Source organism: Argiope bruennichi, chromosome 4 (assembly GCF_947563725.1).
Source record: "Argiope bruennichi chromosome 4, qqArgBrue1.1, whole genome shotgun sequence".
NCBI lineage: Eukaryota > Metazoa > Arthropoda > Arachnida > Araneae > Araneidae > Argiope > Argiope bruennichi.
In genome coordinates, this window is record NC_079154.1 from 2663734 (window position 1) to 2684396 (window position 20663).

The 20663-nt window shown below is 30.8% G+C and overlaps 1 protein-coding gene across 1 annotated transcript in view; it reads left to right on the forward strand.

Moving 5' to 3' along the window:
• The first annotated feature begins 17500 nt into the window (after positions 1 to 17500).
• Positions 17501 to 20663, forward strand: part of LOC129965593 (cullin-associated NEDD8-dissociated protein 1-like) — a 58138-nt gene continuing 54975 nt past the window's right edge. The window contains exon 1 of the mRNA XM_056079623.1: positions 17501 to 17633. Coding sequence (XP_055935598.1) covers positions 17592 to 17633 — 42 coding nt within the window. The 5' untranslated portion in view covers positions 17501 to 17591. The remainder of the gene's footprint in view (positions 17634 to 20663) is intronic.

Genomic DNA, 20663 nt, shown 5'->3' on the forward strand with positions numbered 1-20663 from the left:
TGATTTTATAAGCAGTTATTTTAGCCAAAACATTTTTAAAAGAGATATTATCTATTTTATCTAATTGTAGTTCACTCAATAGTCTATCCCTATAAAAAGCATACTTTTTACATGGAATAACTATATGATCTATGTCATTAACGCTTATTGCGCGTTGTTACATTCGTGACAAATTCGATCAGTACGCAGCTTAAAACTATCCAGATCACCAGGAGCTTTAATAGTTTTGCTGATTAGTCTTGCCGAAACAAAATCTTCTCACCGAACTTTTGAGCGAACAGAAAATGCGTCAATGTTTGAAATGTCTTCTAAGGAAATGCGGCATTTGTTATTCCTTTAATTGTCAATCCGTCAATTGATCTGATGCATCAATTTCTTTGAGGCTTGAAATGATATCTTCAAGAGAAATGTATTCAATGTAAGGTGTACTTATTGGCTTATTTTCATTAAGACGGTGGATGAAAAGGTCTCAAATCGTGCATTTTCATAGAATAGTGATATTCAAATTTCCATAAATCAATCAGTTTTAGTTTATTCGACTGCAATATTTCTTATTTAAAATATTAGTGTTTCAAGAATATTTTGTTAAATATAATTCACAGACCAGAGGATGTATGAAAAAATTTAAAATTCCTAATTTATCAGAGCATTTATTGACTCAAATTACATAAAATATAACTATTTATCTCATTTAGACTATTTTGTTAACAGATAGATATCTACCCTCATGTACATAAATTAAGGATAATGAAAGTTCAGGAAAATAAAGAGTCAGAATCAAAACAAATGTGACTTATTTGTAAAGCCTATTTATTAAACAAAAGGTAAAGAGCAAAAAAGATGCTACTTGTTTCACATCATTAATAAAAATTGCGATTATTTGCCCACTGGAGCAATAAAAAAAAACTTTTTACAAAAACCAATATTACATGGTTGGTATGATGGTTAATACATAGTATGTCTCCCAGACGATACAATACAGTCCGTACAACGCCTAGGCATGCTGAGTATCAAATTATCGATCTGATCTTGGGGAATATTACACCACTCATCAAGTAATGCTCTCCGAAGTTCCGGAAAACATGTAAGAGGTGGTTGACGGACTGCAATTCATCAGTCAAGCATGTCCCGCATATGCTATACTGGATTCAAGTCCGGTGAGAATGCTGGCCAGTCCATACGGGTGATATCCTCCGATCGAAGGCAGTCGTTTACGATGTTTGCATGGTGAGGACGGACGTTGTCATCAATAAACACGAATTCTGTGCAAATAGATCCCGAAACAAACGTACATGTTGTTCCAGAAAGACGTCACTATTGATTTGGCCTGTCATGTTCCAATTTGAACATGCAGGTCAGTTCTGGAACTTTGAATAATTCCTTCAAAAACGAGCACTCCTGCACCACCGTAACGGTGTCGTTCACTGATGTTCTCTTGTTGGTAACAGGTACCTGGCGCTCGCCATATGAAAGTCCGGCGAGAATCAGACTGTAAGCTAAACCTGGACTCATCGGAAAACATCACGCAAGCCCCCCACTGTTGCGGTATCCACAATTCATGCTCTTTACTCCAGGCTAACCGCTGGCGACAATGAGTTGCAGTAAATGGAACACATCTGACAGGCCTACGAGCATATCGACCAATCTTCCCTAAGCGTCTGTACACGTTCTGCCCTGAAACTATTGTTCCAGTAGCTGAAGAGAGCTGACGAGACAGGTCTGATGCTGTGCTCCGTCTGTTTTTTTTGGCAGTAACTGCCAAATACCGGTCCTCATTCGGCGTTGTAACTCGGGGGCGACCTGTGCTGTAACGTCTACTCACATTACCATAATCTTGAAATCGTTGCCAAAGCCTGCAGATGACACTCTGGGCGATTCCAAGTTCCTCGGATATTTCCAGCTGGGTACTCCCATATACCAGACGGCTGATAATTCTACCACGTAAAAAATAATCTAAATGCGTCCTTTGTCTCATAGCTATGCGGTTATTGCACTGAAAGGCTTATAAAGCGTTTGCGAACAATTTTACTTCTTTGCCTATATCCCTTATACATCACTCTCTTACTCTCTAGTCATTGTGACGTACTCTCGGTGTCATCTGGTGGCTTCATGCAATTTTCATATGATTTTTGAAGATGTGTAGTCATTTTACAGGTGATATATGTATTTTAGAGTCCGATTTCCACGTGACTCTGAATTATCCTTAATTTATGGACATGAGTGTGTTACTAAAGATTTACAAATGGACTATTGGACCCTTATAAGAGCGAATATCCTCTATATATTTAATTATATTTTCCTTATATAAAATTCATTTATTGAATCAATATTACAACAAATTAAACAACTTTTACGTACATTTTTTTCTTAGAAATATCATTTATTTCATTTCATGCCGACACGTTTTTAAAATTATACTTTTTTAGGTTTAATTTGCTGTAATACTTAATTTATATTTTATCCGAGATTTTGTCATAGGATGGCAACATATTGATAAAAGCTAATTTTTCCCATGGATGCGTAATGTACTCGAATAGGTTAGATTTTATTTTTATTTAGTGTGAAATAAATTTTTAGAAAATATGCTTAAAATATTTTTTTTAAAAATTAATTGAAAATAGAAACTTAATTTATAGATTAAAATACTGACACCATTGAAACGATAATATTTTGAATTTTAAGATGTAAAAATCTCTTTTGTGCAGTGATATTTTCAGAAGTTATCATGGATAGATGTCAAAATTTTGTTTAATTAAGGAAACTGCTAATTAAAATTTTAAAAAAATAGCCCCGAATTACACATTCCCACCTTCCAAATTATTTATGTGCCAAGTTTGATAGATTTTGCCACTTTTAATAAGTTTTGTATTTCCTGTTTCTCTTACATCTTATTCCAACTTGGAATATGGCAACCCGGTTTCGATTTAAGTAGAATATGCCGTGTTTGCTTTAAGTAAGGATTAATACGTTACGTTATTTCATCTCTTTGATGTACGGATCATTTGATCAATTTAAGTCTACTTCGTCTGTCAATACGCTCATCAGTTTCTATCATCATTGTGTAAATAGCCTCATGAAATTCTCTGTCTTGTGTTGTGCAAAAATAAGCTGATTCGAAACCGAAAGTAGAGTTCCGAGTCATAACAAACTGGCGTTCGTGAGCTGGACATTGTACTCTGCATTATGTAATGAAGCAGAAATCGTCAAATTTACGATCTGGATATTATTTTGTTGAAGATAAACCAAGTAATTTGTGATTTTTGACTGCTTCTGTTTTAATTATATACGAAGTTCCGTTTTCGTGTAGTGTTTTATGTTCAATTGATTTACGTTTATTACAAATATTATTGATTTACTTTACGGAACAAGCAGAGACTAAGACTAAAGTAAAGACTGAACAAGAAAAATTAGAAACTAAATTACGGAGCGAAAGAACTAATCTACGCCGCCTTTTTACTATATCGGCAAATATATTCGATGAAATTCATCGAAAGGTCGATAATGAAATAGATTTTCATATTCAATATAGCAAAGTTATCGAGAAGGCGGAACGTTTGTTTAAAGTTGATGAAGATATTAAAGAGTTGATTGATTATACTGAGGAAGATTATGATGTGATACATAAAATGTTGTAGAGACAGATTTACAGAAATAAGAGTAGAATACGAAAAATATTATAGACAAAATGCTATAAGTAACTCTGTGATTTCAAATAAATGTAATGATCTGATAATTTGAAACTACCAAAATTAGGTTAGAAGGAATATGATCTCATTCCCAGATCATGGGTTGCTTTTTGAGGACAGTTTTGTATGATTCACGAAGATGATAGCATAGGGGAAGAAGACAAGTTTCAATATTTGTTATCATCCCTAAAGCCAAAACGGAAGCACGCAATATTGTTGAAAGAAACCCACCATCCAAAGCTAATTATTCAAAAGTTATCGACCATTTAAAGTCCCAATTCGGTAGAAAAGATTTATTGATAGAAGTTTATATGCGGGATCTTTTAGCCTTAGTAAACAACAAATCAAACATCAAGCTAACTGATTTATATGATAAACTTGGTTCATATTGAAAAGCCTTAGAAACATTAGGTTTGACAAAGCCCAATCATGCAGCGATGCTGTATTCTGTTGTGGAATCATGTCTTCCAGCAGAGATCCGGAAGGCTTGGGATAGATAGATATATATTCATTAGAGAAGTCAAAGAAGAGGGTCCTTTTCTCACAAAGGAGAAGGTTTTGGAAAATCTGATGCCCTTCTTACGTCATGAAGTAGAAAGCGAACATCATGTTTTAGCAGAATCTTCATTTGTAATAGCAGTTTTTATAGATAAGGTAATAAGTTTTAAACAAATCTCGTTCAAAAAAATTGTCTTCTCATATAATTCCATAGAAAAATAATCTTGTATATGAGGTAAAAGATATTTATTCAAAATGATAACTGCATTTTATCTGAGTAAATTACTACAAACGCGTCAAGTGACTTCCTTTTTACTTTACAAGGTGAATAAGACTTGCCCAATGTCTTATTAATAAACACTAGACTTCAACTTTGAGTTCTTTTCATTTCGCAAGGGTGAATCATCTCGGTTTACTGAATACATAGATCTTTTAGTGGGTACAGAGTGATTCGTAGAATGTTTTACTGGTATAAGATTGAGAACAAGTTTGATTATTTTGGAAAATTCAAAAAATAATTAACGGAAAAGCCACTTACCCAAAATTGGCGTTAAGTCAAATGATGGCCAACTGCAAATTTTACCATTCATTTCCAGGGAAGTCAATGATTTTTAATATATATACATAAGTCAAAACTTCCTAAAAAAGTGTGCTCCTAAAATCAGAGGCGGCGGCAGAGATTTACCGATGGGGAGGCAAGTCAAAGCCGACATTGGGGCAAGCAAATGTTCGATGAAAATAATTTTTTTTCCTATAATCTATGATAAAATCTTAGCCGAAGGATAAAAGATTAGTCGAGAAAAATGTGACGTCTTATTCACTTGCCAGCTTATTGATAATTCTGTTAAATATAATAAAGTATATGCTGAATGAACATTATAACATTTAAATCAGATGACTGAGAATTTGGATTTTACGTCGTCGACATCCGTCACATTGAAGTCTTAGTCAACCGATTAAAATTTTTTCGCAAAATGCGACATATTTTATGTCTCATTCACATGTCACCTTGTCGGTTATATATTGCCAAAAGTAGTGAAAATTAAAAGCTTGATGAACGACATTTGAATAAAAGTCTGAAAATCTGCGGGTATAATCTTCGACATTCATCACATTCAGTTCCCAGTCGGTCCATTGTCGGTAGAATGCTGTATCTTATTCACTTGTCAGATATATTGCCAAAACTAGTGCAAATAATAAGTTAAATGAACGACATTGCAATCCAATGTCTGAAAAATCTCCAGATTTAATGTCTTCGGCATTCACCGCATTGAGTTCATAGTCGGCCGATCAAAAATTGCTAGCAAAATGAGAATATCACCTTGTCGATATCTTATTCACTTGTTACCTTGTCGGTTGCATGTCAAAAGTAGTGCACATTATAACCTGAATGAACGACATTTGAATCAGATGTCTCAAAATCTGCGAACTTAACATCTTCGACATCCATTGCATTCAGTTCTTAGTTCGGTCTATCAAAAATTGGCCGCAAAATACGGCATATTATTGATCTACCATTCTATCAATTATTTTGCCAAATATAGTCAAAACACTTTAATCGTTACTTAGATATTTCGACTGTTTGTAATATATTAACTTCAAGGCAGTTTTTAAATAATCATATTCGATAATGCCCATCTCTCTACATTCATCCTGAAGTGGTAAACACTTTTACCGACGAAATTCTAAATCTCTCGCCGATGAGGGGCGGGGGGGGGGGGGGCTAAGACGCTGCCGATAGGGGGAGAATTGCCCCCTTTCCCCCCTGCTTTCGCCGTCTATGCCCAAAATGGGTCGGGAGGTATCCCCAACCACAAAATTCCAGGGTAACCTCTATTGGCTAAGATCCAATGTTAAATTTTTAGTGTAAAATTTCGTAAGTTCTGATACTTGCAGAATTTGGGCATGCAAAACAAATTTCGGACATTTAGATAAATTTGCACAAAAAAAAAAAATAAATAAATAAACTGGGTAAACAGAACATGCCATTCTATATCTATTTAAAAGATTAATTTTAGGTCTTAGATCGCAAGCAAATAAACTGCTTAATCCATTACAATCGTCAGCAGTCCCTACATCTGATAATTTTTTTAGGTTTTTCCTCATAAAAATAAAGTTCCATACATTTTTTAGCTTTATCAGCATAACATGCATAATACTCCATTCGAATTGCAATCTTCCGTCAGCAGCCACTACATCTGATGATTTTTTTAATGTTTTCCGTATAAAAATAAAGTTTCGCAAACTTTTCAGCATAACATGCATAATAATATTTTTTTAGAGTTAGTGTCTTGAACAGAACGCCATCAAACATAAGATTTTGACTTTTTTTTTTTTTTTTGATACTGTAAAATAAGTGAGTAGATATTCGCTGAATCTGTTTTGATAACTCCTCAACTTGTGGTTCTAGCTCTTCTAAAATATATTCATTGAAAACGTACTAACCAATGTAATATTAGCTGTTTTTTCATTTCATACGCTCGAACGTTAAAATAGTTGCCACATTGTAAGTTTTATCTTTCTCTATAAGGTTTGGCGTATTGACAACGTATGACATTTGGAAATTAATCAATATCAGTGGGAAAATGGCACTCAATAACGGAAAGGAACTTTCCTGAAAAAATTTAATGCCCCAATTATTGTCCATTTTAAACGAGCGTATTATTTCATACCAAGTTTTTTTCGCAGTAGCTTCTGAGGGAAAAGACCCCTGAGCTCCCGAAGGCAGAAGTCTGACTTCTAGCTCAAATGAAGATGACACACACACACACGCACGTGTCACAACCCTTTTTACGGGGCGGACTTCATTCATGCCTTTCATTCACTCATCCACAGATCGTAATTTAGACCTGAATCAGAGAACAATCACCTCTGAATCAGTACCCCCAGTGGTATTACTCTCGACATGCAGAACTTTATGACCACGACAGATTTATATTTATTTGTTCTTAATTTTAATGCAAATTTATTTTCTGTATCTTTTTTCATTTATTTAACAGAACAAAATAATGGGCATAGAAAGTATTTTAAGCTGAAGTTTAATTGGATAGCAGTAATATCTATTTTTTTATTTTCATTTTTCTCAAAATTCTTCAGTTTTTTTCCAATATGTGGTTTATATTTCCTAATTGTCACACTAAAGAAATTATATCAGTTGTGAAAGTGCTTTAAAAGTTTTTTAAAATATAAATTCATTTCGCCACCGTAAAAAATACTATATCAATGGCTAAATGAAACAATATGGAACTCCTGTTTCTGCTTAATCAAGAAAGAGAAAGTTATAGTACCCTGAAGCTTCACTATTCTGTTTTAATAAATTCTATCATAATTATTCATCATAATGCGTTAAAAAGTTAATAATATTTTAATTATGGAAAGATATATACACTTTCAAAATCTCTAGTTCAATCTGCAGCAATTTCAAAGAACGTTGGAAACATATATAGTGAAAATGTATGAGAGCTTTTAGCTTATACTGAATGGATTCCTAAATTAAATCATGTCTGTTATGGCGGTAGGCCTAATTCTGGCGGTATGCCAGGAAGTAATAAATTCGTCGATAGTGAACAATTTGAGATTAATGGACTTAATCCATATTAATTATAAAAATAAATTTATTACTATTAACACTCATAATAAAGGATCAACGAAAATAATAGCACGTCTACTCTGTATGAGCAGGACTGGTAAAGTGAAGTATTTTCTAACATTATATGGGGGCGACACCACACATTGAAACAGGAAGTGGCAGGTGGTGCGAACATCCCGAAGGTGGTGGGAACATTCATCTGTTGAAATACTAATTTCAACAGATGAATGAATACAAATTTCAGAACATAAATACAATAATACATGTTAAATCAAATGAAATATAAGCAAATAATAATAATAATAAATTAACTAGTAAATGCAAACACACAAATATATACTGTTACGGATTTTCGGGTTCGTTTGGAAAGTGGTAGTGATATGGTGTGGAGAACGCTCAATCAGCAGGCGACAGTAGAAAAACATCGACTTTTATTTACACGAAGATAGGACAGCACACAGTAGCACACCACAGACGACAGTAGCCCACAAGTAGTAATCGACCATAGCACACAAATCGGCCAGTCAGAATCCAGCAGGAGAGGGGATCCTAGCAGTTTCGCTGTACGGTCTCTCCAATGGCTGAACTTCTCGCTGTCTTCTCTCTCTTTAGCTGCCGACTCACTACTTCTCCGACTCCGACTACTCACTTACACGACTTCACTGCAGCTTGAGAGTGCCTGTCTTTTATAGTTCCGGTAGGCGGGGCTAGAATCTTCTAGCTCAATCAAGGCTTACCTGGGTGTATCTCGGTTTTTAGTGGATGGATCGTGAAAGTTCTCGAACTTTGCAGCATTATTCATTTTGTCGTCAAAGTCATCACCAAGTTTGTCGCCAAGCTCTGAGGTCATTGACGCGAAACCCGCTCAGCATGCACAGGACAGATCGTGCAACGGTCTTTTCTACGATGACACTATTCGTGCGGGGAAGCAAAATTACAAGTTTGTTACAATATGTAATACAAGAATGATAATTAATAATTAGCACATTTTTTATACAGTAGGTAAAATACAAACATCTCTGATATTTTTTTTAATTATTTTTTATTAGGAAGTTTAATATTCACAACTCTAATTTTATTATCTTTCCCAGGAAAAATGTCTGTAATTCTACATGTGATCCATTTGGCACCCGGAAGGGATTCATTTTTAACTAAAACAAGAGTTCCTATTTCCACATTATTTTTGTTAAATTTCCATTTGCTCCTTTATTCTAAACTAGCTGCCTTTGGCGATCTGTCGATTCGCCAGTCTTAATGTTCGTTTAAATTTTAATAATTAAATATTTGACGCAATTCCTACTTTAATAGATTCTTCATCAAAATATTTTAAAACTTCACATTTTGATAGTCATATAATTCACTCTTCTATACTTATATATAAAGCTCAATGTGTGTGTGTGTGTGTGTGTGCTGGCGCTCTACAGAAAAGACCATTTTACCTACAGCTACCAAATTTGGTACGTGTATACCTTAGAGATCGGGAATGTGCACCTGGGGTCCTTTTTTTTGAAATTTTAATTAGAATATTAATTATTAATTAAAAACTAACTTTCCCGCCAAAAAAATCTTTTCATTTTTCCTACCACCAAATGAGTAAGGCTTCAGTTTTTTTTTCCCAACAGCAATGAGGCTAGGGCTAACATTTTTCGGCCGATTATTTTAAACGATTCTGTTTATTTTCTTAATGTTTTATGCATTTAAAATTAAACATTGTTAATTCATCGATCTTTCAGATTCATTCTGAAGTACTTTTGAATTAAAATAAAACAGATTAAAGAAAATTAAAAATTTCTAATCTACATAGCGTTGCCCCAACTGGCGTAGAAAAATTCACGTATTTGCGTTACGTAACTGGCGTTGAAAATTCAAGCATGCGCATTGTATTCTGATTGTTTACATTTCAACGGTAGGTGACTCGATTTAAATTATTTTTAGGTTAGTTGTATGTTTTTGTAATTAAATTGTATTTATGTTAGTTTAAGTTCATCGTTTTTTAAGTAATTTTTTTAATCTGTTTTCGACCGATTATTTTAAACGATTTTGTTTATTTTCTTAGTGTTTGATGCATTTAAAATTAAACATTGTTAATTACTATACCTACTCAAGATGAATCTGAAAAAAATTTTGTTGACAAATTCTTGAGATATGACATAAATTAAGAAAGATATTCTTTAGTGCCCATAAGATTTAAATGCTCAGTGACTCTGTTTTCAGTAATCATATTACAAAAATAAAATGCTTTGTTTCAGTAAAAAATATTATCATATTAATTGCAGATTAATCATTTCCACTTTAATTTAAAGCATAAATTCTACGGGAGTTAACAGAGAATTGAAGAGATACAGATTACGTTATGACTGAAGGCCTTTATAATATTCTGAGTGAATTGAAATTTGAAGTTTTAAAATATTTTAATGAAGAAGCTATTAAAGTAGGAATTACATAAAATAGTTAATTATTAAAATTTTAACGAGCATTAAGATGGCGAACCGGCTGGTCGCCAAAGGCGGCTAGAAATATTATAAAAGCCTTCAGTCATAACGTAATATGTATTTCTCTAATTTTCTGTTAGCTCTCGTAGAATTTATGCTTTAAATTAAAGTGGAAAGAATTAATCTGCAATTAATATAATATTTTTTACTGAAACAAAGCATTTTTTTATAATATGATTACTGATAACAGAGTCACTGAGCGTTTAATTTTTATGGGCACTAAAGAATATCTTTCTTAATTTCTCAAGAATTTCTCAACAAAATTTTCTCAGATTCATCATGAACAGATCGATTAATTAACAATGTTATGTTTAAATGCATCAAACACTAAGAAAATAAAACGAATCGTTTAAAATAACCGGTCGAAAACAGGTTTTAAAAAACTACTTAAAAAACGATGTACTTAAAACTATAAGCATATACAAAAAATATATAACTTACATAAATACAATTTAATTACAAAAGCATGCAACTAACCTAAAAATAATTTAAATCAAGAATCATTCGTTGATAATATTGTCAACAATTAGAACACAATGCTGAAGTTGAATTTTCAACGCCAGTTACGGTAACGCAAATGGTGAATTTTTCTACGCCAGTTGGGTATGCAGATTAGAAATTTTTAATTTCCTTTATTCGGTGTTATTTTAATTCAAAAGTACTTCAGAATCAATCTGAAAGATCGATTAATTAACAATGTTTAATTTTAAATGCATAAAACATTAAAAAAATAAACTGAATCGTTTGAAATAATTTGCCGAAAAATGTTAACCCTAGCCTCATTACTGTTGGGCAAAAAAACTGAAGCCTTACTCATTTGGCGTTGGGGAAAATGAAAAGATTTTTGGCGGGAAAATTAGTTTTTAATTAATAATTCAAATTCAAATTAAAAATTCAAAAAAAGTGACCCCAGGTGCACATTCCCGACATCTAAGGTAAACATGTACCAAATTTGGTAGCTGTAGGTCAAATGGTCTTTTCTGTAAAGCGCCAACACACACACACACACACACACACATTGAGCTTTATATATAAGTATAGATTATTTAGGAAATGAATACTTGGGAAGTAAAATAAGACACAAATTGCAAATGGATCGCTTTTGTAACCATGCATACAGATATGCAGACATAAATTTTATTCAGTACTCCTTTACGCTGGTTTTTGTATTTTACCAAGAATGGACCACAGAAATCTACTCCATAGTTGTTAAAAGGAAAAGTGGGAGTTACCGTTTCATTGGGTAAATTACCCATTGATTGATTGGACATCACAGGTTTATTTTTAAAACAAATTATACAATTGTGAACAATTTGGCGTGTTAGATTTCTACCATTAAGTGGCCAATATTTACGACGAACATGGTATAGCAAATTGTTAGATCCAACATGAAAGTATTTATTATGATAATATCTTACGATCATTAAAGTTATAGCATTCTTACTTGGTAACATTATAGGACATTTTTCATTGAAAGACAAAGAAGAGTTTTGTAATCTATCTCCAACGTGAATAATATTATTTTCATCAATAAAACAATTTAAAGAAGTTTGCTATTACAAGGTACAGGTTCACTTTTAATTAAATTTTTAAATTCACTAGGAAATTCTATTTTTTGAACAGTATTTAATAACCATATCTCTGCTCCAGTAAGTTCCTTGTGAGTTAAAGGCCCAGTGATGCGTTTATCACTTGGTGACTTGTTATTTTTGATGAATCTGAAAATATAACTAAGAATACGAATTAATTTACAAAAGAACTTTTCAGATATATGAGTTTTTGAGTCTAATCCAATGATGGTTTGTTTCTAATAACCTTCATAAACTCAGATTTGAAGAGCTCAAATTCTTGAAATTTTCCACTAAATGTAGGCAAAGGTAATTCAGGTATTTTAATACTTGCTTTTGGAATAGTGCAAACAGTCTGGCTTTCGTTTTCATATTTGGAAAGAAATACATGAAGGCTTACCTCCATTTTTTGAGCATCTTCTTCCAATTCAATAGTAAGCTCTAAAGCATCTTTTAAAACCACATCATCAGGCAGAGCACATAATTCACACTTTATATTATCGAGTCCTCGCAGAATATCGTTGACTGATGTTAGCTTAGTTTTAAGCTTTATAGTATCCTCTTTGGAGTCATCGGAAGGCTGGAATTCCAATTTTATTGATTTTAGTTTTAATTGCGCCTCTTTTGGCGCTTTAAAGCCGTGAGCGACATCTTAAAAAGTTATCACTCCGGCACGTGGACGGACAATTTTAGCTATGGCGGTACGCCTAATTCTACCAGTATGCCAGGAAATAATAAATTCGTCGATAGTGAACAATTTGAGATTAATGAACGTAATCCATATTAATTATAAAAATAAATTTATTACTATTAACATTCATAATAAAGGATAACAATTACAAGGAAAGTAATAGCACGTCTACTTTGTATGAGTAGGACTGGTAAAGTGAAGAATTTTCTAACAGGATATAAGGGGAGACACCATACATTGAAACAGGAAGTGGCAGGTGGTGCGAACAATGTCTTCAGTGATGTTGATTGATTATTATTTTATCAGAATGACATTATCTATACTTATAATAAAGCTCAATGTGTGTGTGTGTGTGTGTGTGTGTTGGCGCTCTACAGGCCAGACCGTTTGACATACAGCTACCAAATTTGGTACATGTATACCTTGGAGGTTGGGAATGTGCACCTGGTGTTTCCTTTTTCGAATTTTTAATTAGAATTTAAATTATTAATTAAAAACTAACTTTCCCGCCAAAAAAATCTTCCATTTTCCCCACCGCCAACTTTTCCGCCAAAAAAATCTTCCATTATCCCCAGCGCCAAACGAGAAAGGCTTCAGTTTTTTTTTCTCCCAACAGTAATGAGGCTAGGGTTAAAATTTTTCGGCGGATTATTTCAATCGGTTCTGTTTATTTTCTTAATGTTTGATGCATTTAAAATTAAACATTGTTAATGAATCAATCTTTCAGATTCATTCTGAAGTACTTTTGAATTAAAATAAAACAGAATAAATGAAATTAAAAATTTCTAATCCGCATAGCGTTACCCCAACTGGCGTAGAAAAAAATCACGTATTTGCGTTACGTAACCGGCGAAGAAAATTCACGCATGCGCATTCTGTTCTGATTGTTGCCATGACAACGTTATCAATGGATGATTTAAATTATTTTTGGGTTAGTTGCATGCTTTTGTAAGTAAATTGTATTTGTGTTAGTTATATATTTTTTGTATATGCTTATAGTTTTAAGTACATCGTTTTTTAAGTAGTTTTTTTAAAACCTGTTTTCAACCGTTTATGTAAAACGATTCGTTTTGTTTTCTTAGTGTTTGATGCATTTAAATTTAAACATTGTTAATGAATCGATCTGCTCATAATGAATCTAAGAAAATTTTGTTGACCAACTCTTGAGATATTACATAAATCAAAAAAGATATTCTTTAGTGCCCATAAAGTTTAAACGCTGAGTGACTCTATTTTCAGTAATCAGATTATAAAAAAATGCTTTGTTTTAGTAAAAAATATTATTATATTAATTGAAGATAAATTCTTTCCACTTTAATTTAAAGCATAAATTCTACCGTTTTCAACCGTTTATTTTAAACGATTCGTTTTATTTTCTTAGTGTTTGATGCATTTAAATTTAAACTTTGTTAATGAATCGATCTGCTCATAATGGATCTAAGAAAATTTTGTTGACCAACTCTTGAGATATTACATAAATTAAAAAAGATATTCTTTAGTGCCCATAAAGTTTAAACGCTGAGTGACTCTATTTTCAGTAATCAGATTATAAAAAAAATGCTTTGTTTCAGTAAAAAATATTATTATATTAATTGAAGATAAATTCTTTCCACTTTAATTTAAAGCATAAATTCTACGGGTGCTAACAGAAAATAAGAGAGATACATATTACTTTATGACTGAAGGCCTTTATAATATTATGAATGAATTATATGATAATCAAAATTTGAAGTTTTAAAATATTTTGATGAAGAAGCTATTAAAGTAGAAATTGCATAAAATATTTAATTATTAAAATTTTAACGAACATTAAGATTGGCGAACCGGCTGGTCGCCAAAGGCGGCTAGTTTTTAATAAATGTAAAGACATCATATTTTTGAATTTATATTTGTAATTTTTGTAATATTTATTATTGAAAAATTTATGGTTTTTTTAGAAGCATTCAACATAATTTAGATATTGATAGATGACAAATTAATACTTTTAGTCTTTCAATTCATTAAAGTGAGTTATTAAAGAGAAATAAGAAATCTATAGTATTTTGATATATATTTACATCTAAATCTTCAAAAGTATACATTTACTACATTGAGATGTTTGATTCTCATTCAATGTTTTATTTGCTTTTAAAGAATAGCAAATTACTGCGTATTTTATTAAAAGCATTGTCAATGACTTCATGCTAATTTCAATTTGTTCTAAATCTATGTAATGTAAGCTGAGAAATCGCATATAATTTTAGAGTGAGTTTGTAATCTTTTCTCTCTCTGTCTCTCTTTTATCCTTTCGTGATATTCTTATCGATAGCAAAAAAATTAATCAGATTTGGAACATCATATAGAATGGACATCTATCGCAATGTCAATTCCATTAAATATTTAGACCGCAAACTAAGCACTTATTTCACAATTATATAAGTGGGGTTAATGGAATAATTTTTTTCTAGAAAGCTATAAATACCTGGATTTAGGAGCAAGTGTTTATATTCAGTTATCATATATTTGAACAAAATATGAATTATCCTTACACTGTTTCAAGGTAAGTAGCAAACATTGTTGGAGATTTTCTTGACTACAATTTACTATAATAATTTTGTTAAAACATTTTAAAGATTAGGTTAGATTAGTTTTATTTGAGAGTTTTGTTCAAAAATTGGTCATATTGTATCTTAAATCATTTTCTAAATCAATGATCGATGCTCACACTTCACGGCTCTCTCTGACCTAGTTGATGAGAAGATGTCGTTTGTAAACCAAATGGTTGCAGGTTCGAATTTCAAGTTAAATAAAAGACAGATACATGCATAATTTAGATAAAAAAATTATCGAGAAATATGCTTAAGGATTTCTACTTATTTTCTTTCACGAATAAATAATTACAACTGATTTTGAGAATATTCACATTATTGAGAATTAATGTGGAGAAGACCAGAAAAATTATATTGTAAATTATCGGAAATAAATATTAATCAATCTATATAACAAAATTCCTAAATTTTTCACTTTTTAAAAATTATAAAACAATATTTTTTCCTACATATACTATACTATTATATAATATTGTGAGCTTCTTAGGAGTAGAAATAACTATCTGAGTTAAACATAGATGATAGGATTTACTTGTTGACTGTCAAAAATACGGTAGTTAATTTTACTCCTTATTAGCACATGTTTAACACTATCTTCACGATGTTGTTTGGTATTTTGAATGTAAGAAAATATCGTGAATATATTCTAACAATATTTTTGGGCATCTTAAGCTAAAGGATAAGATGAAATGTAATAAGAGAAAGAAATTGTATAGGCAGGATGAAGAATATGTGTTGAGAATTATTGAAAGTAGATCGTAACATTCACTGATGCCCTTCTCCAAGGAAATATAATTCTTGCTAATTATTATAACCATGCTTCTATCTAATATTTTACAACATTCCTCTTATAATATTGTCTTTTTTGTGTGATGATAGAGATGGGGGGGGGGGGGGTGTCAGTTAAAAATTTATAAATATTTTTCGCATAATTCAAACTTGAGTTGACAATTGAGTTGTAACTATTGAAGATAAGTGAGGACCGAACTCGCAATGTTTGGGTTCGTAGCCGAGTAACATGACCACTAGACAAAAGTGATCACTCCTGCCCAGGAGCTGTTATCTGACTTACAAAGCTTCACCACAGAGTTTTGTTCTTGCAAAGAAGAGGATCAATTATGCATGTGACATTTGCATTGCAAACATTACTCAAGATTATGCTAAGCAATATCTATTATCATAAATTGCTTTGCAATATTTTAAAAATCCCTAACAATATTACTGTATCCCTATATTCAGAATTTTGGACAATATCGTATAATGCAATATGGAAATTGAACTTTATTTTGGCATGACAAAAAGTTCGTAAGTCATTTTTTCTATTTCAAGATAGCATGAAATGCCTTGATCTATTTTATTCGAGTATTTTGTTGATTATCGGTACAGCATTAGTTGCGGAATAAATGGCACTTGCAATTGTTGATCGGACTTTTGCTTAGTCGAAATTATTATTTTTTAAAAGAATTTAAGGCTGTAATATATAGGTATGACGAATATTTTAAAAGCGGTTATTACGTAACCAATATCAAAAAGTCACAAATACAAGTGATCAATACTTTTCAAAGAGGGGTGTGATTCAAATCCTTGATACGATCTTACTGATTATATTTCGATTACAGGTTTTGGATCACGATAGAAAGTAACAATCGATACGATATCACTGAAATTGGCCGGAGCGGTGACTTCACTGGAAAGTAACAATCGATACGATCTGTCCAATGGAAGCTCTTGAAAGAAATCTGTGATTGGATTGAAAAGTGAACTGACCGGTTATTGGAATTATTGTATCGTATCATTGAATTGCATATCACTGAAATTTATCGGAGCGGTGATTTCACCGGAAAGTGCAAAGTCACCGCTCCACTTTACGGGAGTGACCGATATTCGTATTTGATGATGCACTATTCCATACAGATCATTTTTAATTGCTCGTGACATAATTGACTTTGATTTCATGCATTCTGTTTACTCTTGGCGCCATCTATTGGTAGAATATAGAACTAAAGTAATCATTTTAAAGAAATGACATATTTTTAACTCACCTTTTCCAGAAAATGGTTCACTCTAATAAATAAATTAAATAAATAATTTTGAGAAAAAAAATTTAAGAAGTAAGCTGAAACAGATAAATTAATTCAATCAAACGTTACTTAAATTAGTAAATTAAGTATTAATTACAATTAATAAATTTTATATTTAATATTAAGTAATAATTTTTAATTAATAATATGATTGAAATAACAGATATTTGGAAGGCATATTTAAAAATAACAATATCAATATTATTTGTTATTCAAAAAATCGTGGATTATGCATCTCTAATAACATGACTACGCTATAACAACAGCAAAATTCATTGCAGCTTAGTACATGTTTCTTTCATTATGTTATAGTGGCAACAGTCTGCTCACCGCATGAAAGAGTTGGAATAATTCTGTCTTGTTTGTCGGCTGGAATTTTTAACATTTAATTTGCAACCATGGCTAGTGTCTCTTATCACATAGCTAATTTGCTGGAAAAAGTAAGTAACTTTATTATGGTTTTCTTCTAATAAGATGCCCGAATTACATTTTGTTCTTCAATTAAATTTTTACATTTGCGTCAGACACTTTCAACTATTGTGTTTTATCTCAAATGTATGTTATATTTCGAAACTGTATTTTTTACATATTTAAACTTGCATTTTTTTTTAAAGAATTACATGTCATAATGAAATCAGTATATCAAGTTATCTGTGAATGCATCAGCAGTCTCGATTTTTGTCACGATGATAACAACCGGGTTTGTTTATAGGTTACAAATTTGACAATTGTGTTCGTATGAAATTGTTTTGAATTTGCTTAAGACTGTTGACGAATAAATTTACAAATGTGACTTTTTACGTTTTAGTGTATTAGAAGGACTTTCATCATTAAATGAATAATCTGGATTTGTCGGTTTATATATATATATATATATATATATGTTTTCTTTGTGTTGTTGAAGGCACAAACGTAACGGAAATCTGTGACAGTTATTTGTCTTCTTCCATGTGCACAATAATGGCAATCGGAACAAATATGTAGATTGCTTTTTTTTTTTTTTTGCGTTGTAATAATTCTGAAAAATATTCATTAATTTTATTCTAAATCTAAAGAGATTCTCTTTTCGATTTGATAACATTGATGTCTGGATATCATTTTAATTAGAGCATATAATAACATTTTGAGTCTGAAATAATCTTTTTTGTAAGTTTTTTTTTTATTTATTACAATTTTCTAATATAAAACATGAATGAAAAATAAAATGTAATATCAGAAATATATGCAGTTATATATTATGCAGTTATATATTTATATATAACTGCATATATTATAAATCTGTGAAAATGATTACTTCAGAAAAAAAGGAATTAAAGAAAGGGGGGGAATCCAGTAATTAACAAGATTGAATTATGTACAATTCTGTTAGGTATATATTGTTCATGATATTTACTGTACTTGCATCAGATGCTCAACTATGATGTTGTTTAATGTGTTAAATTGTCACAATAATTTTAGATACCTCACTATGATGAGGGTTTTATATTAAAAATGGAATTTCATGTATATCATATTTTCCCTTATTAAATCCTGTGTATTTGCCTTGCATATGACTTGTGCTCTCTTATAAATATGAAAGTATTGATAAAGGTTTTTGTTTTTATTTAAAAAGTATTCACATGAAAAATGAAATAAAGCAATTTTACTCAATTTATAAATAATAATAAAAACATTCAGGTGTAAAGACATAGTTAATACTTTATTCAAATTATCATAAGTTGCACCAATTTGTAACTAAATGTAATTAAAGTTCTAGTTATCATAATAATATTAGCAATCACAAGTATCATTATATACAGTATTAACCTTTGTTTAAGAATTTTCTTCTGAATGATATGCACGAAAAATAGATTTCATTTTGAAAGTAGCAGTCACATACAGATTCAAATAGAAGTGAAATAAATTTAAAAGCTTAAAGCATTCTGGAATGTAAAGATATAGGTTTAAGTTGAGCTCTAAAATTTATGAATAATAATATTTGATACAATAGATTTTGATATTCTTTCTAATAAAGTTAATAGATTATTAGAATGCTGTATTGTTCTAAATTTTATGGATAAAATTGTTTTGTTTTAAGTAGATTTTATGGGATTAGGTGAACAGTAAAATTGATAAAGAGTTTTATACATTCAGTTTAAATATAGCATTTTGTTTATCATGCATTTCACATTTTTACTAATTGGCATACGCTCTGTTGCTTGCGATTAAAGTCCTTTCATATGTAATGATTTTAACATCAAAACTGTTTTTATGTAAAATATTATAATAAACAAAATCCTGAAATTGAAATGGTATGCAGTCTTTTCTCCAGATTTGCAAAATTTCAGTGAAATCCATGTATTAGAAGGCTGTTATGTTATAGTGGATTGAGAAACTGTGAATTATCAGGAAATTTTGGGAGATTAGGAAAAGTCAGGATAATTTATTTTGAAACTGGAGATTTTTTTAAACCAATAATTTTCTAGTATTTTTTTCATAAGTAGAATGAAATATTGTTGACAACTAATGAAAATCAATCATTTAGTGATAATCAGAAAAAGACCATCTTCGTTTTTGCACAGTCACTAGGTTGAGGATGATTTATATTTAAATATCTGAAGCATTGAGATTTCAGGATGTAACATCAGTGCTTTTAGAGAAGTTCCTACAATTCTGATGAACGACTGTCTTGGATAATGGGTTTTCTGATTTGAATTCTTCTGGCTATTCTGTATATATTAATCAGACTATCAAATTGCTTTACTTTTATATTCTATATACTTATATAAAAATTTTACTCCTTTACCTCATTTTCTTCTGTTATTTTTGGCCTTGCAATGATAATTTGATGATATAATTTATTAATTCATAGTTTTAAATCAAGTCGCATTTGAGGCTATATTTAGCATTAGCTAAAATAGTTTTGATACAGTAAAATTTCTTAAATTAATATTTGGAGCCACAATGGAAAATGAAGATTAACCATCATATATAATTTATTGCATATATATTATATAAATATGTAATATATTCCTCGTAAGTTTTTTTTTTGCTTTTTATGGGGGGCATCTATATAACAAATGAATATATATATTTATTTATATTTATAATTAGGGAATATATATATATTTCCACTTCTTCTAGATCATTTTCTTGAATTAAGATACCAGATATAATTGCCAATATTTTCTTAACATTTTTTATTTGCTTATTTTTAAAAATTATGAATATGGTTTTTTACTAAAATTTCTTCTTATGGACAGACATTAAGGACAGCATCAAATAGATGTTATTGTTAAATTTTTTCTGGCATTTTAAAAATTTTGTGTTTGTTTAAAAAACACAAAATTTTTTATTCATTCAAATAAACATTTAAATTTTCCCTTTCATTCAACTAAATGCTTTATAATTTAAAAATAATATAAGAAAGTAATTGAATGATATGCATTATAGGTACACATCTTTTACTTTTTGCAGAAATTTTTTAAAAA